At 37.2% G+C, this 27090-nt stretch overlaps 1 protein-coding gene and 1 pseudogene across 1 annotated transcript; one reads left to right on the top strand and one right to left on the bottom strand.

Moving 5' to 3' along the window:
- The first annotated feature begins 25 nt into the window (after positions 1 to 25).
- Positions 26 to 10094, top strand: LOC113288877 (annotated as a pseudogene).
- LOC113288876 lies at positions 9955 to 25366 on the bottom strand. Its single transcript, XM_026538012.1, has 32 exons — positions 25089 to 25366; positions 24823 to 24996; positions 24629 to 24724; positions 23945 to 24014; positions 23144 to 23280; positions 22885 to 23025; positions 22647 to 22804; positions 22394 to 22562; positions 22204 to 22302; positions 22013 to 22090; positions 21870 to 21929; positions 21587 to 21744; positions 20841 to 21042; positions 19948 to 20067; positions 19645 to 19730; positions 19430 to 19540; positions 18735 to 18833; positions 18493 to 18581; positions 18030 to 18178; positions 17700 to 17843; positions 17507 to 17614; positions 17065 to 17175; positions 16236 to 16343; positions 16015 to 16125; positions 15485 to 15639; positions 14915 to 15350; positions 14347 to 14454; positions 14153 to 14211; positions 12803 to 13187; positions 10925 to 12493; positions 10363 to 10573; positions 9955 to 10272 (listed from the first exon to the last, which is right to left on the bottom strand). The coding sequence occupies exons 1-32, from the start codon at positions 25224 to 25226 to the stop codon at positions 10172 to 10174; spliced, it is 5940 nt and encodes a 1979-aa protein (XP_026393797.1). The 5' UTR covers positions 25227 to 25366; the 3' UTR covers positions 9955 to 10171.
- Positions 25367 to 27090: the final 1724 nt, after the last annotated feature.

Raw genomic sequence — 27090 nt, 5'->3', positions numbered from 1 at the left:
TTCCTGGGCGCTGACCTTTTACGACATAGTTACCGGCTTCATGGAAAAAGAGAGGAAAAACTTGTCAGAAACTCGGTTTTAATATAGTCTTGGAGTTCTGGTTCTGTGTGGCACCTCATTTCATGTTTTCTCTCTTTCCAATTTTAACACCACAGTATCCCAAATCCTTTACGGAAATTAACATATGCCCATGATCAATCTTATTTGTCCTCAGAGAGACCCTCAGTAGTGAAACGGCGTTCGCTCCTTTCTCTGTACACCAGGTAATTTATCTTGCTGTCGGTTGTATGAATTTGCTAATAATTTATTTGTGACCTAGATTCTAGGTAATTAGATTGGTTAAGTAGATTGCGTTGTTTAATGTGATACATTCGTTCGTATAATTGTTTTCAATCTAAAGAAAAAATAAAAAATTTCATCAATTTTCTTTAAATTGATTATACAATTTCGTACCAATCGAATAACCAAAGTTCATTTGTCAATGTTTTGAGGTTTGATTATACACAAAACTAGACTACTTTACAAAACTAAACAAAGCTGTTTCAGAAATTCGCGATGAAGAAGATTACAGTCTAACTCGTCTAGTTTAGAATCATGTAGTCTTAGCAGTTTGTGTAGAATTTTGGGTACTTCTTTACTTATGCTTTTTGCCTAATTGGTATTTTAGGTGTTCTTGAATTTTGGTATTTTGCCTAAGTTTTCAAATGTTTTGCTGACATGTTGAAATTACCTCTAAATTGAACAGAGACTACAAGAAGTATGGATTACGAAGTAGAAGAAGTGGTGAGGCAGAATAATAGAGCCGGTAATGTTGATTATCTTTCTAACTCGTTTAGTAGTCTTATTCTTGATGCTTGGAGTCGCAATGATGATGTGATTGCATATGAAATATTAAGCAGACTCACCGTTAAGGCACTCATGCGATGCAAATGCGTATCTAAACGTTGGCGATGGTTAATTGAGAGTGATCCACACTTCATTAAGTTACACCTTGCCCGATCAGAAACCCGACCAATTTTCTTTTATGTCGCTCCACTTTCGAACTACTGGAGAGCCCAAAAAGAAGGCATTAGATATAGAGGATATGATGAACTTCTCTTAGCCACCGACTTATCAGACCAAGGCAGAGTGGATAACACAGTACAAATTCATACCATCAGAAAGACGGATATGTTTTGCTGCGTTCAATTTTTGGCATCCTTAATCGGTCTAATTTGTTTCATTGATCGGTACGAGCATGCTGTTTGCATATATAATGTAAGTACCAGACAAGTCACTCCATGGATCAAATCAACATTATTGACAGAAGAACAAGAAAAGTATCCTGGTCTTGATGTATACGTCATAAGGGAATGTAGCTTTGGATTTGATCCTTCCACCATGGAGCACAAAGTTATATGTATATCGTCCATCTCTGTGGAGGAATATCATGGTGATAGCGATGGGGATGGTGATGATAGTTATGAGGTTTGGGAAGTTTGTGAAGTCCTGACAGTTGGAGAGAATACATGGAGAAGGATAGATCAGGTCCCACTTTTTTATACGTATGGATACCGGGCATCTGCATGTATAAAAGGTTCTATATACTAGATGACTGGATACTTGACTTATGGAGACTGGCGGAAGGATAAGGATCTTGGACACATAGTGGCATTTGATATTGGAAGTGAGAAGTTTAGAACGATTTCACTCCCACTCTGCATTGTTGACAAGCGTTTGAATCCAGGTCGTTACTGCCATCTTGATGACTTTTTTGCATTAGAGGTGGACGGGCGTGTAGCCTTCTTGCACAGAATAAATCCGCAGTTTGTCCAGATAAGAATTTTTAATGAAGAAAGCTCTTTATATAATAAGGAAATAGGCAACAAGATAACCATTAGTACCTGGGAGAAAAGTTGGACTGAAGATACCATTAAATTACCTTTCAACTGGGATAGATTTGACCAACATGTTGAGTTTTACGGTGTTGCTGGACAGATCGTATAATTATAGAATTTTGTGAAAGTTCTAGAAGAACTATGAAGTCTGCCTCTCTTTATTCATACAGTTACATGAAGAAATCATTGATGGAAATTAAAGTGAGCGGTATTCCATCTTCAATTCCGGAAGGTTGTTGTCACAAATTATTTACACCTTTTGTGGAAAGTGTAATACCTGTTCAGAAGAAGTTAACAAGAAGAACCGCGGAAGAACTAGAACTACATTCAGATTAGAACATATATTCTGCCATGTTGTGGTAAACAAAAGATATGCGAGTAAATTTGCTCGTGTAGTCTTGTTTGGACTTAAAAGGAAGTATTGAAGTCAATTCACAGGTGACTTGTCCTTATTTTTCTGCTCTTAGTAAATTTATTATATGTTTCTTTGCTTAGCTACCTAGGTTTTGTAGGTAGTCACCCTCTTTTTTCTATAAGAAGTTTAAGATAAAAGTTAACTGAACAAATGAACAATAGAAGTAGAATATTGTTATATCTTTTGCATTTCTTAATCCTTGAAAATCAAAGAAGTCAAGTTGTGAGACGGTGCAAATAACTAAACCAATTGTATTAAATTAATCAGAATTAGACATTACAATGATGCTAAAACATTGGTGATATAAAACCAAATAAACTATGCTTAATTAAAAGTAGTTTGCTTAGGTCATCACCTTTATGTGCTTACAAATCAAAAATAGGCCGGCAATTAGAGTGACAGTCAAAGCCGGCTTCCGTCTATCTACCTCACTATAGTTAACAATCAAAAGCTAATTAATTTTCTTAAACTCTTTTTCCATTGATATCCAGTCCTTCATTAGAATCATATGCTAAAAAAATTCATTTGTTGCATGTATTAACTTTTGTTCTTAGACAAGTCATCCTCGTGTGCGTGGAAGATTTTCATACCCCATTTTCGTGGAGTTTCTCTAATGGTAAGATATTGTTTAGAGTTCTTGGAATTTGTTTTTCATTTTAGCCTCGAATAGTTAACTCGTTTTTTGTATGTTTTTGAGAGTTTGGTTGCAAATATAAACTCCCTGGTTAGTTTTAGAATGTCTGTTTATCAAAAGAAAATAAGATTTCTGAATATCTATGTTTTTCACTGACTTGTGTTTGACTATGGAATACTTAGCAAGAACCTACTGCTCAAATCTGATCATGTTTCATGTAATTTTTCACCTTCGTGATAAACTTGCAAATTCTTGTTTAAGATATTTGGACTATGTTTGAATGATATTTGATTGTCGGCAGAAGTTTTAATGAAGGGAACACAGGGTATATTGAATTGGAGTAAATTTTGATTGCTGCAATTAAGAAATGGCTGGAAGGTACAAGTTCCCGGTTGATCAAAAGGACATAGTAAAGTTCTTGATAGCAACTGTGGGAAGTTCCATTCAAGATAGGTTGATTAACAAGGAACAAAGGATTCAACACAAGGAACAATGTGCAGAGAGGTTAGCATCTGAAGAAGGGGATGGCGATAAAGAGTCAGAAGTACAGTACTCTGAACAGGCAGTTTTAGCTAATTTGGATTGGGGTATCGATGCACTAGAGGAAGCGATTAATACGTCTAATGTTGAAACTAAACTTGCACGCTTAGACCATGCTGAGAAAATGTTGCAGGTTTGTGCAATGTTGAACTCAAGGAAGAAAACTGCTGGAGTCCCGAATTTCTATCTCTCGGCTTGGGCACACCTTAACCTTGCTTTTCTTTGGAAAATGCGGAACAGTGTTCGTAATTCTGTTCTTCATATTCTAGAGATGTTTTCTGTTGACCCATTTTTTTCACGGACTGATTTTGCTCCTGAGCTATGGAAAATTTTGTTTCTACCACATATGAGTTCTACTATTGGGTGGTACTCGGAGGCAAGGCACAAGCTTGTTATGGAGTTAATTCCTGATTCCGCTGATTTGTCGTTCACTGCGGATTTTGATCAGTTCTTTAATGAATCCTTGATTTTAACAATGAGACCTGATCAAGCTGAGAAACTGCAAAAGCTGGAGCAGCTGTACGGGCATGCATTGGATGAGAATACCAGGCTTTATGCAAAGTACTATAAAGATTGTCTGAATTATGATCCTCTAACAAGCAAGAAGGCCGTTCCCATGCTTCCAATTGCAGAACCTCCAATGACACCTTTGCATGAAGTGAGTTCTTCGATTCCAGATTATGTGAAATTTGGTCCTATCTTACCCCCACATGCTGGTTTTGCTCCATATCTGAAAGATAAGGAGAACGAAAGAAATAGCAGGTTAGCTTCCTACAGTTTTTCAGTTCAATTTGGCACTTATCTCTTGTAGATTTCTCAGTTTGACTGAATAAGTAGCTTGATTAACTGTTTTTATGGCCTTGACTTACAGATTGAACAAATCTTCGAGTTCTACACCAAGATTAGACATTTCGCCAAAACCACTTCCTAAAGTATGCTAATTTTGCAATTAAGAAATGTCCTATTTTATGCCATGTATCTTTTCTTCAGATTTTGAATCTGTTAGCTTTGTTCTCATTACCAGGGAGGCTCGTGTGAGGAAAATGAAGATGATTATGACTCCTCATACAGTGACATAGATACAGATACTGAAGCTAAACCATGCGTTGTAACGGATAATATGAGAATGAATGAGAATGCAAGTAACAGGTCACAATTAGAACCAATGGCACTGAAAGATCTTGCAAATTCTCCCTCGGCTACCTCTCCAATTAGTTCTCCCAAGAGCCCAAAGGTTTTATGTCCAAAGACAGATATACGTGGTAAACGAGTTCCTGAAGCCATCTTGCGTCTTTCATCTAGTCGCTTCAGTGATCCAAGCAATTCAAAATCCTTGCCCACATCACCAAACCTGTGCAATGCTTCCGGCATCAATGTAGCAGGCTTTGACAGTGAAATGATTGTACGACAACTTCAAAACATTAATTTTCTTACCACATTTACTAGTATTGTAGTTAATCTTCTGACTTTGCTTTATGCACTCCTGGTCTGCAGACACATAACAGTAAGAACTTGAGCTGCCGACGTAACCTCATTTTTGGAGATATAATAACTTCGCCATCTCATAATTGGTAAAGTCTACCAACTTATTGCGAAAATATAACTTTGCTAGGTTCATCATCTGACAATTATATACAATCGAATTTTCTTTATGAATTCTCTAGTCATTTATGACATAGAAGATTTTTCGCCTATGCAGCTATCTTGATGAAACTGAAGACGGAAACCAAAGTTGCCACTCTGCTACACCATCATCCGGAAAGTTGACTCCACATGGGAGACCGCCAAAGGACTTCATATGTTCAATTACAGGCCAGCTTCTAGGTGATCCAGTGACACTTGAAACTGGTCAAACATATGAAAGAAGAGCAATTCAAGAATGGTTGAAAAGAGGAAACACTACATGCCCCATCACACGCCAACCTCTCTCAGCAACTTTACTACCCAAAACAAACTATGTGTTGAAGAGATTAATCACTTCTTGGAAAGAACATCCTGATCTAGACCAAGAATTTTCATACTCGGAAACACCCCGAACCCCAACCAGCAACCAATCTTCGACAGAACTTCCATCAGTAACCACTCACTTAGCAAAGTCCAGCCTTCCAAACCCTCTCTTTGCAGATAATCATCTCAATAAAAAGAGCAACCGGTTTATGCGTGCTGCAGTTTATACATCACCCACTAGTGTCATTTCACAAGCTGCTTCTGAGATTATTATAAACGGGTTAAAGCCCTCCACCTCGTGTCTATGCACTTCAGAGAATTTAGAAGACTGTGAAGCAGCTGTGCTGAAGATAGGGAATATATGGAAAGACTCGAAAAATGATCCAGGAGTCCAGTCTTATCTATCGAAACCTACGATAGTAAACGGCTTTGTGGAAATACTTTCTGCTTCAGTCAACAGAGAAGTTCTTCGAACATCTATTTATGTTCTATCTGAGCTTGCTTTTGTGGATGAAACTGTTGGCGAGACTCTTAAAAGCGTGGATTCTGATATTGATTGTTTAGCTGCTCTTCTTAAAAATGGTTTAGCTGAGGCTGCCGTTCTTATTTTCCAACTGAGACCAACATATGCTCAGCTATTTGTCCATGACCTGATACCATCCCTTGTCCAAGTAGTCTCAAGCAGAAACGAAGATTCAGATGATTTTCAATTAGGAATGGACCCCAAGGATGCTTCAATTGTCATGCTTGATCAAATACTCAGTGGAGGAGATGAAAGCAGCAAGTCAATCAGTGCATCAACTGTTATTTCAGCAAATGGACTTCCTTATTTGCTCAGGTGCTCAGATAGAACAGAAGGAAGACAATCTGTCGTTTCTATACTTCTAAGTTGCATGCGAGCAGACAGAAGTTGTAGAAACTTGATAGCTAGTAGAGCTGAGTTGTCTCATGTTCTTGAACTGTTTCACGCTGGCAATGACAAGGTAAAAGGCATATGTATCGAGTTTTTACATGAGTTGGTCTGCCTGAACAGGTACGTCTTCCATGTTTATTTTTCCATAATAATCTTTTGCTTCTACCAAGTTAAGGCTGTTGGTTTTGGTCAGGTACTTAAAAACTGTCAGTGTTTCCTTCATTTTTTATAATCGTTGTGTTAAGATTAAATTGTTCGTTTATACTTCTCAGGAGGACATTCTGCAACCAAATTTTGCAGATTATTAAAGACGAAGGAAGCTTTAGTACCATGCACACCTTTCTTGTGTACCTACAGATGGCTCCAATGGAACAACAATCTGCCATTGCCAGTCTTCTACTCCAACTTGATCTCCTGGTTAGCAACACTTAGACTTAAAAATACTTCGCACTATAATAAAGTTGTGGCAGTCATTTTCAAATTTGTGTGCTAGTTGAATCCAATTCCGGACTTCTGTAATTACTTTTTTCAGGTTGAACCTCGGAAGATGAGTATTTTTAGAGAAGAAGCTGTAGAAGCACTCATTGAAGCACTTCGCAAAAAAGATTTCCCTTCATCTCAAGTCATGGCTCTGGATGCATTGCTATCGCTTTCTGGACGTTTCTCTACTACTGGGATATCTCTTACCGAATCCTAGTTACTTAAAACCGCAGGCTTTGATCAGACTTATAATGCTTTAGTGAAAGCGGAAAAATACAGAGAACAAAAAAATGAATCTATGGAGTTAATGGTTTGTTTTAGACTTTTTAACTTACAAAATTTATACGACTGTTAACAGTTCAGTGTTGTTTTTGACGGCTTTCTGTTCTACCATTTCGATGTGCGCTTTCTAATAGGCTGAGGAGGAAAAGCTAGCAAGTTCATGGGAGAAACATGTAGCTTTTGTTCTTTGCAAGCATGAAAAAGGATCTATTTTCAAAGCTCTAGAAGAATGCATCAACAGTAACTCTTTGGAGATGGCAAGATCATGCCTTGTAATTGCAACGTGGCTCATCCACGCAGTTAGTAATCTTCCTGATACTGGAGTTAGAGATATTGCACGAAAATGCTTACTTCATCCATTTATCAACGTCCTTCAATCATCAAGAAACCTTGAAGAGAAGATTCTCTCCGCCTTGGCTTTGAAATGCTTTATCAATAATCAGGGTAAATATTTACCACACGTGGTTTTGCAACTCTGCTCAACCATTACGTCAAGTGGTAATGACGCTGATGCTTTTCTGTTGATTCAGATGCCCTTAAAGAACTTGGAGTGTATGCCAAGAGCATTTGCAAATCCTTGAGAAAGCTCAAGAGTAGTTCGATAGTGGTCAAAGATATACTTGAAGCACTAATGAAGCTGCCGTCCGTTAATGCAGTGAGCACAATTCTACCATCCTTTCTACTAACAGAGAGAACCACATGATTTTCAGTCCTAAGGTTGGCTTTGTTTTCAGAAAGATTTATGGTCTTGTGCTGAAGCGGGCGAGTTAGAGTCAAGTGCCAATGGGGAAGTTCTTTCCTTGGTTCATCTAAAAGGTCGGATGTTTAGCAGCCATTCTGATGGAACAATAAAGGTAAGGTACAATTAGAAATCACTACACATTTGCCATTCATATGAGTAAGAAACATGATATTTTAGTTTAGCTATTAGATCAACCTAGAAGCCTATAATGGTATGTAGTGCTAATTGTGTAATGATGTTTTTGGTATGCATTCAGGTTTGGGAAGCTGGGAAAAGCACATTAAGGTTGATTCAAGAAGTTCGTGAGCATACAAAAGCAGTCACATGCTTGGTCGTTCCATCATCAGGTGGAAAGCTCTACAGTGGGTCACTTGACAAAACAATTCGAGTAAGGACATCCGTATATTTCACAAAATAGATCCTCAAAATCTGATTATCTTGGCCTTCAATCATTACTTCACTCATCCCTGCTTCTATTTCTAGGTTTGGACAATCAATTCAGAAGAGATCCACTGTATTGAGGTTCACGATGTGAAAGAAGTAGTGCTTGGGTTGGCAGCTAATGCTAGGTTTGCTTGTTTTGCTTCCCAAGCAACTGGCATCAAGGTAGGTCATCAGTTGCCCGTCTATCCCATTCATATAAATCGAATTCGGTATGATTTTAAATCAAACTATTATCAATTAATGCTTATGGTTGCAGGTATACAACTGGAGTGGAACTCCAAAACAAATTAACTTCAACAAAAATGTCAAGTGCCTCCTCATCAATAACAGTAAACTGTACTGTGGATGCACTAATTACATTATTCAGGTAATGTAATATTTGGCCATGTTTTGAATGGGTTTGATGTTCGATTATATTTTTCGGCCAATAATTTTTAGAATTCAAACGGGACAGCTTTTGTCATACTTTAAGGTTGCTGAAATGATCATATACTCATATTTAGTACAAGTACTACTAGTAAATTTTGAACTGAATGCATGAGCAGGAAGTGGATTTGAGCAAAGGCACGTCAGCTACATTTTTTTCTGGGACTAAAAAGCTCTTGGGGAAACAGGCCATACATGCCCTTTATGTTCATGGTGATCTCCTCTTTGCTGGTGGCTCTTCAGTCGATGGCACAGCCGGAAAGGTATTTCTCTAACAATTTTATCAGAACATTCATCATTCTACTGTCTGAACAAAACCATACATTATCATTTTCTGTAATTTGTACTAAGATATAAATCAACTTGAATTGCAGGTGTTCTCGCTCTCAACAAAGGAAGTAATTGCAACCTTACCAACAGGATCCGACATCCACTGCATAACTGCCAACAATGATTTTGTATTTATAGGAACTAAAAGTGGAATAACTGATGTCTATTTAAGAGAACGACTTGTTAGAGTTGCTTCCATTAAAACAGGGGGTGGAAGAGAAAGCTCAAAAATCACAAGTTTGGCATCAGATTCTGAAGGAGAAATGCTTTATACAGGTTCCTCCAGTGGCAAGATTCAGGTGCTTACTTGTATCCCTTGTTTCAATACAGTACTCTTATAAAATATCTCAGCTGCTTGCCATCATGTTTCTCAACCAATTTGCTTTTTTTTTGTTTTTTAAAGAAAAAAGGTTAGATTTATTAATTAAGAAAGAAAATACACCTGAGCAAATTAGCCCAGTAATCGTTTGCCCAAAACTTTTACAACCCACTACTTTTATCAAAAACAGAATCAGTGGTCAGTGAAACTAGTATTAACCGTTATTGATTGCAATCTTCCAGTTCATTATCAAATCTCTGAAGCTTGTGAACTTGAACCAATCAATTATCTCAAACAATTTACTGCAGGCTTGGAAACTGGATTGAGAGATTCACGCAAAAATGGTGTAGGTTGATAGTGATGGCAAGAGGGCAAATTGGAATTGGTCACTTCAGGTTCATGCTTGTTCACTGCTCAAGATAATGAGTAATGCTCTAAGGTTGCAACGCCAGTAATTCTGGAGAAAGCTACTTTCTAGCTAGTCTTCACCAGAACTTTGTAGTATTGTTCACTACAGAATTCAAACATATAAACATGTTATAGCAGAGTTATGTATCTAGGTAATAACCCGTCAACCAGTTTAACATGAATATAATTCAGAATCCTCAAAAAAAAAATGCCCAGGTGTATTTGAGTTTCAGTAAAGAGAAAAAAAAATTCTTGAGATATTTACAAAGGAAAAATGATGGGAAAATACTGATGATACAAAACCTTGTGACATTTTATGTTACATTCAATTTTATTACACTTGTTTAAGTTACATTTTATATTTTAATACCTAAGATGTCTGATTCTCTACACCTATATTACCACTTAAAAAGATCACAAAAATCCTTCTGTTTGCAACAAACCAGGGTACACAAGAGATATGATCTGTATCAATGACTTCACCGACGCTTTCAGTGAAACATGCTGCTCAGCCACTACCAAAAAGAGAGAAACACAATATGAGTGAGATTTCACTGACAATACAAATAAAAAAGATCGATGAAAAAATTCCAATAGCTGCATACCTTCTATCAGCAATTTGATTTCCTTCGAGAAATCTTCAACACGACCCTGTACCGGTCTCATTCCACAGATCTGTGAAACACACAGTTCCAAGAACAATGCCTTCTCCATTAACTGCAGCAACAAGACACATACTTCTTGGATACCAGGGTGCATATGCTTTGACTTCTTATTGGCCAGACAGATTTCAGTAAGGATTGCAATTGTTTGGTCCTGCGCATGGATAAAGGTCTGAGTATCTAATATATGTGAAGTGTAATGTTTCATCCAAGGGAAAATACTCCTCATCTATTGAAGATTCACTTCCCTTCAAGTCATTTTTCAGGAATTCTAGAAACCTGACAACTCCTTAGTTGTCAAAGACTAAGATTAGTCTAAACAGCTTTTGACAGTTGTGGAATGGCAAACCAGATGCTTTGTGGCCATAACAGCTGATGAGGACTATTTGGGACACTTGTGACCAATGAAAGAGCAGTTTCAAATCCTAGACATTTTACGTTTAAGCAGAGTAGCAGTTAAAGCAGAGCAGCACATTCGCATATAAAAATCCATACAGTTGTTTACCTGTAACCCATGTAGAATCTCAGGCATGGGAAGCTCGGGAAAATGTGCAAGATCAATAAACCCCACCTCATGAGCCCTTTTAACAGCTCCCTTAGCTTGAAGACAGAGAAATTCCAGAAGAAGAAGTGCTATTTTATAAATCTGAATAGCAGCAGTATCAGAGAATCGAGTTTGACTTGTTACTGCATTTTCTGTTGAGGGATTATTGGCCAGTGAAACCAACGACGAGCTCAGAAGAGCAGAAACTTTACTTTGAGATGATGCAAGTGCAGGTGGTGAAGCTGCAAACCATCCGTTCTTGCTGCCAACGAATGAAGGCCTTCTATTGTCCTCAATCTCCTCCTGGCATAATGGAGGGCATAACAAAGGTGCAATCTTATTCGGAAATTCCCCAACACGTTGAGGTCCCCTGCTAATAAAAGCTAAAAGATGAATACTTCTTTCTCTTAACTGTGAATCCTTTTCTTTCATGGTCCTGGCCCATATATTCCGATGTTTCGCAAGTACGCATATTATCATGAGTGTTTGCTCCATTTCTCTTAGACCACTTAAAGAAGTTTGTGTCCTCCGGGTCCTGGCTCTCTTCTTATCGTGATCCCCAGATTGAAAGTCTGGTGCATTTAGATAATAGAACACCAAATAAGCATGCTCGGAGAAGTATGGAGTCACACTCTCCACAAAATCAACACATGCACCATCTCCCAAAGAATTAATCATTGCTGTGACTACAGCCAACCCAAGTCCCCAGACATGCTGGTGTTTTTCATCTTGGTCTGAAGAAGTAGAAAGAAGGCACTCATCCTGGATATTTAGGAATGGTTTCCCCTCTGCTGACCAAGCAAATAACACCTTCAGAGATGAGAAGAAATTAGAGGCTTGAAGCATCTCAGCACCTTCTTTAACTCTTGCAAGGGTTAAAAGAAATTTGAAAATTATGGGAATGGAACCATGAGAATCCTTTTCAAGAAGCTTTTGTATGACAATATGCAACCTAAGTTGTTTCTGTATGACGGGCAGCCAAGTATTGGGGGTCAAGAAAACTTTCAATATCAAATCCATAGAAGCTAGGGAGAGGGTACAATACTCGGCAGTTTCGATACTGTTGCAAAGAATTGGTAACAAACCCAGACTGAGGAGAGACAACTCAGAAGAGGCTTCAGCTGATTGGATACTTGGCTCATCTTCAATATCTGGGCCAGGGTAACAGAACTTAACTGATGTAAGCAGTAACATAAGTAAGAGCTTCATTGGTGTCCTAAGCCCCACAGTTGATGATACGCTACTCAAGACCCTAAGGCCAGCACCAACGGTTTTCAAGAGAAGAATGCTCAGCGATAATGGAAATTTCTTGTTGGGTTTTTCTGCACGAGTTCTTGATAAAAATCTGAGAAGATGGAGAAGCAGTTTTACTTGTGCTCCAAAGAAATTAAGGATATCCATAGATGCAGCCAGAAGTGGAACTAACGATCCCACAGTCCCCAGCAAACTTTTACAAACGTGTTCTATGCTCGAATCGAGGAGAGGCTCTGGAATTCCCCCGCCACTTGATACTGTCTTTCTTTCAGCAAACTGAAATAGCAAGTAAACAAGGATTGATAAGTCATACTTATCACATCTAAGAATTTGATGGTATATGTATACATATTGCAAAACCAACGTTCCCTAGTGTTATTGACATTACTTCTTCTTGGAAAGAATAAATGGCAATTTATCATCATGGCACCTTCACTAGTTTTTAAATTTCTTATCAAATGTATAGATATTAAGTTTATAATCCTTCTCTTTACTTGTCAGTACTTTAACAGATAATACGATAGCCTATTGCATATGAATTTCCAAGTTTCAGCACTGGCAATAATGAAAGTTATCAGGACTCACATTGTCCCCATGCATAGATATGATAGTCGTCAGTGCCTTCAATGCAGAAAGCTTGGAACCTGCAAGAGCTAACATGGAGTTTGCCTCATTCATGCAAAGCAACATCCTTTCAGCAATTTCCTTGGACGCCTTCCAATCGGAATGATCCCAAATTTCCAATCCCAATTCTGCTTGTAGATGCACACTATCAAAGAAGCATGCACCATTAACAGTTGCGAGAGTGTCCATGTTGCACTTCTGATCATTGTTCTGCGCAAATTCCGATCCAAGCAGAAAATCAGAAAGATCTTTGAATGGTCCAGGATTTATCTCTCGCCCTTCTAGCTCCCCTTGTAAATGAAAGTAGAGATCACTCAGAATCAATGTCTTCACTTGATTCCTCTCGCTGCAAACAGAAAGAGAATCACCAGCATAAACGAAGTTAATCCACACTCCATATTATACAATGTAGTCCCATGATAAGCAGTAATGAAAAATGCGAGAAGAGTGCACCTCTACAAGAACTTGAAAAGGTTAAAATCGAAATGCATATGAGAAAGGTCCTAAGCGACAAACTTAAACTTGAAATATATATTTTATGTGCAAGTGTTAGTACGTTCACCATAAATATGGATAGGGGTTCAAAGTAACTACTGAAAAGAACATTTTTAATAAGCAGGGACTGGATGACCTAATCAATTCCCACAATATTAAATGACTAAGGACTGCTGAAATCAGAAACGAGGGAGCACTAAATATCTAAATTAACTGATAATCACAATATACAACCGCATACTTAACAAGGGAAGCAAATGAACAAGGTTGACAAGGTAATGAGTTATGACAAGATGATAATGATACTTATCATAAATGGTAATCAACAAAAGCCAGAGAAGGAACAGAAATGGGCATATGGTTAGGATTAGGTTTTAAGATTTTATTGAGGCAAACCAAATGTAAACATCTAGTTGATGCATAAGAAATATGAAGAACAACCCAAATATTGAACACGAAGATATTCTTAGAAACAAGCACAGACTATTTTATTTCTAGAATCGAGAAAGAAAAACTGTCAGAGAAGCTAGAAGAAAGAAACATTTATGGCACGGGTTGTAAACATCTAGTGGATAAGGGAATGGAATGATATCTTTATCATGTGATAGTTGGTTCCTTTGAGCACACAAGGAACTAACTATCACATGACCGCCACTGCGATGACCTAAAAAACATAAACAACGAGAAAAAGCTCTCACCCTTATCCACTTGTAAAAGTCACGCGCAGTTCGAGAAAATGCAAACAGATTGAGATGGAAAAGCTAAAAAATAAACTAGATGTTTATGACCAACAATGTAGTGGGAAAACACTATTACCTGTAACCACGCAGGGAGTACTGAGCTAACAGTTCAGAAAATGCAGGTTGCTCAAAGAACTGTGAAGAACAAAAAAAGATAACACAAGCGGACAGTTAAAAACTGGTGCGAGTAATTAAAGGAACCAATTATTGGACTTCGGAGAATACATGACATGGTAATTAAAAAACTCAGAGATCCCATTCAGCACCAACCTTTTTAGATATGTCTTCAATCTTTTTAGTTAATGATAAAGATAAACTCCCACCATTACTACCTATTAACTTCTCCATCACATGAACGATGAACAAGCTCGAAGCAATCTGCAGGTGCTAACAAGAAATCTGTAAGCATAACTGGTGTACAAAGAAATTACACCACAACTAACCAAACTTTAACCTTTAGAGATGTCTTCAAGAAAAATATCTATCACAACTAATCCAGCTGATATGAAGAAGAAAAACAATTTAACATTGCCGTGAACATTATAGTGATGCACAACATATTAAACTCATGAATGGGTGCAGACATCGAACTTTTATGTTGATATGTGGTACAGCTGATAGCTAAACAGAATGTAGGCAGAATACTACTTCTCAAACAAGAAGGAACCAACAGTCACTGTGCTCAGCTTTATGAAACGTTCACAAACATGGATTCTTTCAGCTATTTTACATACTTCAAAATCGATCCCATCAACATATATCACCAGAAATCCAAGTTAACAAAAAAAATCTAGAGAGATTGCTGATATCAACCCTAACCAAACTCAAGAATATTTACCTTTGCCTGCAAGAATATTCTGTTATCATATCCACAAGATGCATACGACTTTATCAGGTTGCCCATAACTGAACTCCCAAACCAGGCTAACACAGTGTCGGTAAAAATACTATCCATCATCTCCTTCGGTAATGCGGATGCCTGTTTGGTAAGAGGCTCAGCTTGCTGCACTTTTCTCTTCAAGAACATGGCATACGCCATAATTTCAAATACAGCAGAATGACACTGGTACGTGTATGCCAAACTCATTGTCTCCCTTTCAGGCATATCATCGTGCGAAGCAGCTTTGCTCGTTGCAAACGCAGAAACGGAGGATAACAACTGCTTCCAAAACATTCCATAGTTCTTTAACACCTCCAAGATCTGCATGTACTGTGTAGCCCCTTGCCAAAGAACTTTTATGAAATTGAGGACACTTAACAATAACTTGGGACACCTGCAACAAGAAAAAAAAGCTAACACATCTATATGGTTGAAAACCACCTTTCAAAGTTTTACAACAAGCTAGCTGATGCTTTATTATATAAGAATGAACAAACAAAAATGAGGACCTCTTTCCAGACTGCATACCGTAAAATAAGATCCTCAGATCTTTTAAAATATAGAATAAGTGCATCTATAATGCTTCGTCCAGATGAAGAATCAAGTTGTTTCAAATTGCCGTCACTATCCCGCTGAGCCTCAGCATCCTCCTTGGTGGATATTATGGATACAAGAAAAGCAGGCTGCAAACAAAGACTCGTTAGTATCTGCTACACAAAAACATAGCAAAACTACGTCACAAGCCCAATCCACATTTATCGTTTCGCCAACGGGATGACCATGAATACATGCTCACCTAACTTATACTATTTTTAGATTGACCAATAATTCAACTTATACTTTACAAACTGACGAACAGGAAAAACACAATACCCCTCAAAAAATAAAAAACTTTTAAGCAGCAAAGACTGACCTAAACTTGACACCAAAATACCTAGATAAAAGGAAAAAACAATATCTTCTCCTCTAATAGCGAACAACCTCAAGGGTTTCTGCTAGAAACCTACCGTTATAATATTAAGTGAACTTACAGTATACATAGATTGGAAGAAACAAACCTGATATTGAGCTGCAGAAGTTAATAGTTGAACTATAGCAACGACTAAATCTTCATTCCTTGGTGTTTCCTCACAGAGGATCTCACAAATAGAGCATCTCAAATCTCGAATCTGAAGTCAATCAAGTTGTTGACCGGAAACTGAATTAGTTGCATGATTTCATGATAAATGCTAAAGAAGGGGAAGCACCAGGTCTACTGAAAAACCCAAGGATACCATACCTGTGCATCATCGGAAACCAGGCATACACTTCCAAACAAATATGGCAGCGCATTCTCTGCCACGATGCACAGCATTGAAAGAACTCTCGCGGCACCAACTTGTATTCTCTGTAACAGAACACAGTTTGATCAACTTTATAACTCGCGGTACACCCAGAGCACTTACCAACATAAAAGAATTTGAGTCACCGAGAGCACTTATTTAGTTTACATCAAATGGAACAGGAAAACAAACAGAAGCAGAGTTTGTTCAGGATATGTAGTGTAACAGAAGATGTTATGTCCTTGTCTAACACTACTGAATAGAATGAGAACATGACAGCCACGCCTGGAAAATTGTGCCCGTAGCACGATCATCATCACCTTGACATCTAGAAGGGTATTGGGTACAATCAACCACAAAGTAACCGTAAGATAGTATAATTCACTCCTCATTAACATTGGTCTGATGCGTTGTCCTTCCTAACATGACCTGATGGCGGCATGAAATATATACAGTGTGCACTTCTCACTAGATTTTAAGATCAGTACAGACAGCAATCTTACTCTGAATAGCATTTGAAAATATACAGTACCAAAATTGTTCATGATCAAAATTAGTCACCTTACTCTTAGCATTGGAAGACACGGGGAGTACTTTACCGCAGTTCAGAATCTTTAGATAAAAACCTACTACATGTTGGAAACATTTTGGCTACGCTTGACATTTCGTGCATATTAAAAATAAGCATTAACTAAATAACTATAGACATGAACTGAAAAGTAAGGAAAGAAAAGTCATAAACTGAAGCATAACACATTCCAATTCGGGAGTAGGGATAGCTCTTACTGAATCATGGAAGTAGGATATCAAAGACATTGCTGCTGTAACAACAGGAATTGGTTTTGTGGTAGATGACAACATTGCTTGGTGGAAGGCTGGCAAGCTGGATACAGCGTCCTGCAATACCACGTAGAGAAACAAGTAATGAATAGTTTTGATTAGGTAGGAACAAAACAATTTAATTGTCAAGAGTGGCAGTAATAGATACAACAACAGGATACTGCACACTTAGCAATTAACTCAATGAACTAAACCCAGTTAAAAGTTTCAATTGTTTGGGCTACCACACTGCGCATAAACGTAAATTCAAACCACTAAACTGTTTCCAACGGGGGTCAAAGAGATATTTGAAATACAAAATAAGTGAGCAAGAACCAGCAGACAGAAAACCATTAATGCAATATAAACCATCCAAACAACATGTAACTAGGTTTTACCAATTGCTAACCTTCGAGAACGCAGCAAGCATCGTGAACGAAACGTCTAATGCAGAGCACACTGCATCTTGTAATCCTTCAATCTCCTTAATCTCATAAAGTCGGCTGACGTATAATCTCTGTTCAAATTTGTACTTTCAAAAAACTTGAAGCAGAAAAACTAAATTTTATAAGCACATTATTACCTAAAGCAACATTACTCACTTCTAAGGTTTGTGTGGTTATACACACTATCCGGCAAATTGTATTGTGAATGGATGAGTCATAGAGCAAAATATCTCGAAGAACGGGACCCAGTCTCTGTGAACTTGTGATCAATGTCATACATTTCTTCAATACTTCAAGTGCCTAAAACATAAGATGTAGATGCAAACGCTGTGGGATTTGGCCATAAAAAACTAAACAAAATTCTTAAGTTTAAACAAAGACATACACCAATTCCAAGATAAGAAAACATAAGTCTGGTATAGCAGCGTACTTATGAGTTACTAATACAAGGAATTGGATTAGACGAGAGAAATCATCAAATGGTACCTTCAACGTTACTTTCCAGCGAACATGCTTCAACTTGTATTTCCAATTCTCATGGTTTACAAGAACATATTGAAGAGAGAACACAACAAGAGCCAACACACAATCATCCTCCGCTCCTGATTCCACAAGCTGCATTGTGAAATCAAGCACTGCACGAAAACGTCGTGGGAGTTAGCTTATAAAATAAAATAAAGGTATATGCAAGAAAATAGAAAATGTTGGAATTTGACATGACTTCCCCTGATAAATAATTGACAAAGGTAGCCAAACTCGTGCAACTATGAAACCGTATTTTATGATATAAAGAAATTATTTATGTTCAATAACATTGCTACTATATATATACGCTGGAGCATAGAAATCTATCTTACACCAGTTGACTGCAGAAGTATGAGGACAAAGATCTTGATAAACGATCATAATTGACATAATACACCTACAAGTGAATCACAATCTAATATACCTGAAAGAGTCAACTGGCAGCATTCCTCAGTCTGCTCACAGTCAATTAAAAGCATTCTTGCAAGTCCTCCAGAGAGCAGCCATGTGCCACTGATAAGAAAAAGGGACCAACCTTAACAAATAATGCATTATTATAATTTAAAATCAACAGCAGCAGCACTGCTGTGTTTCATTCAACATGTATCTACTTCCAAAGAGTAGAACGCGATACCCTAATAAAAACAAGAAAGGCCATACAGTCACCTTGATGAATTGTCACTTCCCAAGCCAAAGTTATTTGCCCTTAGAGCAGTATCAAAAATATTTTTCTTCTGTACTATGGCAAAAACATGAGAAGGTGAGCTGCAACAGTCAAAAGAAAAATAAAAAGTTAGTGCTGTCTGAGCTGGAACAATGGCATAGCCAAATGGTTAGTAGCCGAGTAGAATTCAAAGATGAAGTGTAAGCTGGTATAGATTTACATAATTACACCGTAGCAACATAATAAATATTTTTGAACTTCCCTAGACTTGACTAAAGGTATCAAGTATATGCAATAGCTTGTTTTACTTCTCTTTTCCTCTGGAACTGGATAAAGAGTTAAATCTTACATAGAGGTAATCGAATAGTCTTCTCCAAAACATATATCGTGAGGGATTCGAGGAGGCAGGATTAGTAACTGTAGCTAAATGAGTAAGAAGGGTGGTTTGGGTACCAAGGCACTGAGCTTCTAAACCTCATTAAAGGTTCAGCTTGGTCCATTTCCAGTAAACTATTATCATTTGACCGAACAAACATATCCCATTCTTTACCAAAAAATATACATGAAATTGGGTACTACTAATCAACAACATGAAGTTTGTTGGTGTCTGTGATCAACAAAAACAAGAAGAACAGAAAAGAAAAATGGCGCTAAGCTGATCCAAGGAAATGAAGCAACGGGCCAATGGATATCTTACCACTTTAACAACTTCGTAAGGATACAAACACTCATGGACATCACTGCTGCACTGCTAACATTAGAACGCAAATTTCTGACCAAAGTGCAAATTATCTCGACCAAATCAACCCTACAATGAGTATTAAATAAGAATCAAACATAAGATACCAAAAGATAATCACAGCGCAAACAGAATAAAGATAAAATAAATGAACAAAGAAAAATATGTTATACCTCATGCTCTTTTCGATATGCCCATTCTTACGTGCTGCTTGAATTTGTAATGAACTGTCAATGTTCATCAAAGCAATAGATACAGCCTGTAAAGATGCAGAGTATTATACACTTGATGAGAACAAGCTCCAGACTTATCACTTAATAATATCACAAATCTACAGCATAACATGCAAACCATAATTAATAATCCAATGGGACCAATACTTTGAGTAAGTGCAAACCAGTAAAAACTAAGATTTCAGCCTAGAAATTTGATGACATCTAGTAAGGTACAAATCAGCTTTATGTATAAGATATTACCGTGTTAAAGGACACCAGTCTTGAAAGCAGGTCAAGAATAGCAATTAGTTCTTCGTACTTGTTCAAATAAAACTCTCTGGCCAAACGCAAGAGCAAGACAAACATTCCAGATTGCATGTACTGCACAATGAATGAGCGCACATGTTAGCTGGAGAACAAAATCAATGACATAAGTGAAACATGATAAAACATTCAGGACAGCCTTATGATCAGGGTTTTTTTTTGTTGTTGCCTATTGTAGATATTATTACCATGCAGTGGTAAAGGAAGATAAATAAAGATGAAGTACCATACAAAAATCTAATAGAGGGAATTCACAATGCAACAGAACTTAGTTCGTACTTCATAAAGTATCCTATTAGTGACAAGCAGTTGATATACTAATCAAGTTATATGCAACAGTCAGACTCTCAAGCATAATTGAAAGCTCCAAATTTTAGAAGCACATATATATCCCTCCGTAGATCATGCAGTAAAAGCTAACAGCAGATGCTGATATAGAGAACTCATCTTTTGCATATGTCAGCATAACTATTTACTACAACCACAAACAGGGGAAGAAGCTCCTAAACATTCCAAAAAACATAAAAAGATGAACTCGAAGTACTAATACTTATCTATCACATTCAGGATGTAGATCACCTGAAATTAAGCCAAGTGTTCTACAGTGCGTATCAGAGAAAGTAGATTTAGATTCTTAGTAACCGAAACTAATGTTTCGTCTTTTGTAACCAGACCCGCTAGTCTCTACTACAAGCAATAAAAACTTGGAGTAACCACTTCAAGACAAAACAGCTAATGAAATTAAATAATCATAAAGCAATAACGGAACAAGAACAAGATAAGACAAAGAATTCCACTGATAACATTTAGGAAATCCTAAGGTTAATTACCTCCCACCGAACTAGAGCAGTACTCGCATCAATTACTTTCAGGACTTGGCCACGGGTTTGACTAGGAATTAGCAAACCCTCAAACCCAAAAACATGTTGTGGCTGTTGTGTCTCAATGATCTGAGAAATATTTTCCGCAGAGATACCACCAGGAACCTGATATAAGGATGACATACCAACTGACTTGTCCAAAAAATTGTATCTGCCGCCAGATAAACAGACACAAGAACAAAAAGAAGTTAGAAAAACCAAAATACGAACAGCAAAAGTGCTCTGAGTAACATCGGATATATATAATTATGGGGACATTCCTTTTGTGATGAATTAACTAGGAAAACAAGGTTGCATAATATAGAGTTGATAAAGTGCCACACTTGAAGATATGGGACATCAACAACAACTTTGTCTAGTTTCCAGTGTTAGCTTTTGTTTAAACATATACTTCGACATAAACCATTTTTTGGATGAGAAAAACAGAAACGCTTGGGGTCCATGTCGCTCGAGAGTCAAATTTCAGTTCTAGAAGCTTAAAAGTACCTTCAGAAGTTTAAAAGCCATAAGTTTCTGGAATATCTAGTAAGATTTGCTTCATCTAATGAAGTAAGTTACACCTCGTTGTCAAAAATCATTGTAGGTTTACATGAAATCGTAGTAGGTGTCCTAGAAATCAAAGTAGATGTATAGCATTGCCGAGGGAGAGAGATGAAGACCATGGATATCGCATGAAAAAAACCTTCTTTACTTACACGCATTCTGCAGGCCAACTTCCTTCACATAGAGCCGACAAGAAACGGACAGTCTCTACGATGCGGAAGGGGAATTCACCTTCAAGAGTGCAAAGAAGGCACCGAACTGGACCATCGATAAAACTTCCTTTATCCCAAAATTGAACGCAAAGTGACTCCTGCACCATTCTAAGAGAATAAATTATAAAAATAAAATAAAAATAGAAGAAAAATAATGGCCTCCCAGTAACTTCGGTTTTGGAAGAAGAAGAAAAAGGCTTCCTAGAGTATTATGTAGTCAAACCTCTCCACGATAGATCCCACAAAGGACATCCAGTATAGAGTTGAGGGTGTCATCCTCTAACTGCAAAGAAATGGAAACAGGATAAGCAAGTCACTCATCATGTACTCTCATAATAGTACCTATCTCAGATATGCAACACTTGCCTGAAGACTAATCTCAAATGCTGCAATAAATGCAGAAATGAATGTTCTCATCACACTTCGATATCCAGAAACAGGACCCTGTATCAGAACATTTAAGGAAAGATTAAATAAAATCAACTCTGAAGCATCGTAACATACTACTTAAACGAAGTATCAAGAAATTTATTGGAACTTCTTAAGAGGTGACTGACATCTGAATCCTTCAAGAGGTCGTTGTGAAGAATCTCAAGGAGGTAATTTAAGGGTGCAGCCTCAAAGGCTTGACTAACATAACCAACATGGTCCACCTCCTGTAACAATCAGAATAAAAATCAACAAATTACTGCAAAATCAAGTCAATCTGTAAACATAAGAGACAAAGATTCCTTTTAGTCCACGAACCGCAAGAAAGCTATTTTCTTGTTTTTCTGGGAGTGATGAAACTAGACAGAGGAATACTGCCCAGGCAAGGATCAAGGGGCCCGCTTCTTCTGTCTCGGTAGCATTGAAACTTGAAATCACTCCATCAATTTCTTGAATATCTATCAACGAAAATACAAAATGTCCCTGCCTGATAACAAATGTTTACAGTGATCTTAGAGTATGCCAAATAAAAGAAAAGGAAAACATTTGGATCCAACGATGGGGTGGATACCTGAAAGGCACTTGGTCATGAACCATCTGAAGAAGATTCTCCAGATCCAAAGTTTCGATAAGAATAAGAAGTAGTTGAACTTTTGAGTGATATAGAGAATTTCTTGCTTCAACTGATATTGCAAGCTTTGCGAACTTATACGACCCCAATAACATTCCCTGTCAGTCAGTGTGATTGAGCAAAGATGGGATGAAAAAAGAAGATAGGACCAAACATAACATAGTTGAAGAGATGTTACCTTGTAAATCGAGCACAAGCTTTTCCAGTTTTCGCTGTTACAAGTACAAAATGATTCGTAGTAAGCTACGAAAAGAATGTCCAAGACCAAATTATCTTCAATCAGAGTCTCCTCTGCCCACAAAGAGGCAAGGTCAACTTCCTGCAAAGTAAATATTATAATATCATCAAAAGTTGGTGTCTGATGAAATTAACATTAAAAATAGCAAAGACATCAGTAACACTTAAGCCTCCACAGTCACGCATGGTGCTCAATATACCATATTCTCAGGAGGCTTGGAGGATAACAGATCTTGGAGGACGTTCAGTAACTTCCTTTCCAGTCCATCAGAAATTAGCTTTGATACCTCATCCTTAATGGCATCACTTTCCGTAGGTTCACTGTTTCCCATGTATGCTACGACCAATAAAGATTAAAAATAATGCTTAGAAAATTAGAATAAGTTATAAAGGCATAACAGATTTTGAGAATTCATACAGCAGAATTAAGAACGAAAAGAATAGGCATTAAGATACAAACAAAATAGAGGTATAACAACAAAAGGACTTTTCAAGATAAGAGAACGCGATTGTACTGACACAAACAAACTAAGAAAAGAACCCTCTTGCACATTGCTTGAGAACACCACAAAACATTGAGTAGAGAGAATGGAAGCAGTTTTTATTACTTGATAAGACATCTTGTTTCCTGTGCAATGCCAACTGAAACAGTCTCATCTGGCGATTGCACAGCTACTACCTTCAGCAAGAAAACATGATATATGACTCACTGGATATACTCTTTCATACGCAATCTACTCCTATACTATGTGAAACTCTTACCAGCTAGTATTTTTTATTATACCCTTCAGTTACCATATAAAAACGTCGCCAACTAAACATTAAAGATCTCAATCTCATGCACTCATGATCATTATACCTTAACCACCAAAGGTAGAGCATAATTTTACATTGTTCTATCTAACAAAAACGAAAAAACTATAATCCTCTTAAGAAGATAACAAGCCAGGAGCTACTAGTACATTCATTTCAAAGAACCGCTGACAAGGTTATTAACTTACAAGCGTGCATGATAATTTGCCTGGTACACTTCAGCAAGCACTGACGCTCAATGTAGTATTGAAGAAGTACCTTCATATAATTAGTAAAATTAAAAATCAGATAATTGGGTCAGGAAAAGGAAACAGCAACCAAAAATATTCTTGCGACAAGATTATTGGCCTCAGAATACCTCCCGGCACTTCAAGTCCAGATAAGGAAACGGCATACAATATGCACCAAAATTACACCCTGAATTTCCAATTACAGATACACAAGAACTAGCCATGCATACTATTTCAAGGAGGACAATACGATTATACAATATTGCATCCCTGCTTAGCTTAATTCAGTCTTACTGGTAACCATACAAGTTATTGAAGGTTAAGGCTCACTGCAAAGTAAAACTTAGGGACTCATCTTGTACATATTGAAAAATCAGTAGTGCGATAAGGAAATCATAATTCTTAATACTCAATAAAACCTTCAATTGCTTTGAACCTTCAGAACAGTATTACTATGTTCATCCTATCTAGCTTTTGTACATACATGATTATCAGCAAAGGAATGATAAATTATACTAGCATCCAATACAAGAACAATTCCCCCTTTACAAAACCCTTGAAGAAGTATTACTATGTTGCATCAAGCAGATTCAAACAAACCATTTCCATGCTATATAAAGACCTCGGAACAAAGTTACTAACCAAATGAATAAGTTCCTGTGCTTTAAAATCATCTGATACATTTTCTCGCTCTACAGTCCTTTCAACAATAATGTATGACTGCACCTCGTCTAAACCCTGCAAAATCATGACAACAATTCAATTAAATAACACATTAACAAAAAAAATTGTCACTAATTAGGGTTTCCATTTTTCATCATCTGAGACAGACTTACCAGACAATGACTAACTTGTAGAGCTACATCTTTCAATTCAGATCGTACAATCAATTTATTAGATCCCACATTAATTTGATTACAATCCAAAGCCGCCTTCGACTTCTGATTCGGAGGTTTAAAGAGAGAAACCGTATCCAAGAACCAGACATGATTGCTCTTCAATTTCTTTACCTAAACACGCAGATAAAAGTAGACTTTTCAATCAGTGATCACAGTTAAGTTAAGAATACTAAAGATAATGAAAAATAAGGTTTTACTCGTACCAGAGAGGAAGGAATTTCGGAAAGATCAGAAGCGTTTTCGAGTTCGTCAATGAGATTGACAAAAGAATCCCACCAGAGAGACTCATCTACAGACTTAGGGTTTGCAGCTTGGTCGATGGCAGCTGCTGTACTCGCCATAGAAGATAAACCCTAATTATTTGAGGGAGAAGAAACCTTTGTTCTTCTTTGTATCCCGCGCTTTTTCCCTGTCGAACGTTTTTTAAGGGTTTTGTGAGAGTAGCAGGGAAAAATGCGCTAGCGTTACTTTGAAGCGGGGGATGGGAATCATGGGATCTAGCTTGGTGTGGCTTGGTCTAGGCTTTTTTTTTTTTTTTTTTTTTTTTTTTTTTTGTTGAAAGAAAAACAAATTTCATTAATTAGTTTGACGGAGTTTTACATGTAATTTGAGTACATCCATGAAGAAATTATGGTAAAGGTACAAATAACGATAAGATCTCCTAAAACATAAGAACTAATAAAATACATTATAGATACCCAATACATATATTTCCATGAGGATATCAATGTTTTCCTAATGGTTACTAACTTCATGTTGAACCATTTTGATTTTTGAATCTTTAATTCAGATTCTATGATCTTCAAATCTTGAATCTCCATTGTAAAGGAGTAATATGCCCCGAACATCTTAATCAACATCATCACTGGTAGCCATGGATCCTGGATTGGATCTGCGTCACGCCGGAATGAAGCATCCTTGATGATATACCCGTGTATATCTCTGCAAGTGAACAAATCGCCATAAAGGCTATTGAAATCTGCTAAAATAGCATATAATAAGAGATCGTAATGGCAATAAAGCCATTAGACTATCACAGGAAAATAAGTAAAATAGAAAAAGGGAATTAAACCCTAAATTGTTGTTTATCTGTACTCGGCAATTATGTTTTATTTAGATATATAATATATCCTAATACTATTGTTGTCAAATCTATTATGAATCCTAAGAATCAAAATAGATTTGACAACACGAGATTTATGCAAAGAGAATTTAGTTTTCTGTAAAAATTAGGGAAGGAGAAGAAAACGGTTGATGGAGAATTTTTAGGAAAAAACGGTTAAGGAATTACAGAGCGTTTTGTCTATGGGGATCTGATACTCCGCTTCAACTTTGACAACATCCACCTTGGTTGTTCATTTAATTTCTATATATCTCATCGTGGCAAAGTTCGGTTTCCTTGTAAATTACAGTATATATCTCACTGTCACTCTGAAAACTACAATACTTATGCTACTATTTGTTGCATATTTGGAAGGCCAGATGTGATGTAGTTTTCAATCGCATAAAGCCTAATGCCAAACAAACATCTCTCAGCATTAAGCAACACTTATATGATTATAACAGGGTTCACAACTTACCAACTCATGCACTAAATACCTTCTCTCTGAATGGATAAGAGTCTGACAATCAGGCGAATGTTACAGTGCCTTATGATCTGAATCAACACACTTCACGGGAGTTTGGTTTTATCATAAAAATTTGTACTATACAAGACCCTAAAAACTTAAAATATTTTTCTACACTAACTATCTTGGATGCTGCAGGAAACTACTTTGATAGCAGAGGACACTCATGCCACTTGGGAGAATGGGGAGCAACAGGAGGTGCACACCTAGCTTTTAACTGGGCAAAGGAGCAGCAACACATGAATATTGAAGTACAAGCTGAATCCAAGAAAATTCTGTCAAGATTCCAGTTTCCATATAACCAGGCAATCAAGGGAAGATTCAACCTCAGTCATTATGAAGACTTGAAAAGCACTAATGAAGATACTATCTTAAGAATCAACCCAATTTCTTTTGTGTTAACTAGTCTTGCTTTAAATCATAGACTACAAAACTTGCAAGCTCTTAATATTGTTGTTATGTGTAAGAACTATGAAAGCAGGCTTGGCACAAGCACTGCTACTACTTTGTTGTTTGGTTCTTAGGCCCTGCCTAAGTTTTCCTATAAAAAATGAAAGAAAAAAACAGTATAATAACG

This window comes from Papaver somniferum, chromosome 6, assembly GCF_003573695.1.
Source record: "Papaver somniferum cultivar HN1 chromosome 6, ASM357369v1, whole genome shotgun sequence".
Classification (NCBI taxonomy): domain Eukaryota; kingdom Viridiplantae; phylum Streptophyta; class Magnoliopsida; order Ranunculales; family Papaveraceae; genus Papaver; species Papaver somniferum.
This window is presented reverse-complemented; position numbering and strand designations above follow the sequence as displayed.

Excerpts from the sequence above, each read along its gene's own strand:
- LOC113288876 (XM_026538012.1), bottom strand. The coding sequence starts at position 25,226 with ATGGCGAGTACAGCAGCTGCCATCGACCAAGCTGCAAACCCTAAGTCT. Across the intron at positions 21,930-22,012 it reads CATTTGAGATTAGTCTTCAG|TTAGAGGATGACACCCTCAA; the intron begins GCAAGTGTTGCA and ends ATTTCTTTGCAG. Across the intron at positions 20,068-20,840 it reads CTGCTCTAGTTCGGTGGGAG|TACATGCAATCTGGAATGTT; the intron begins GTAATTAACCTT and ends TTCATTGTGCAG.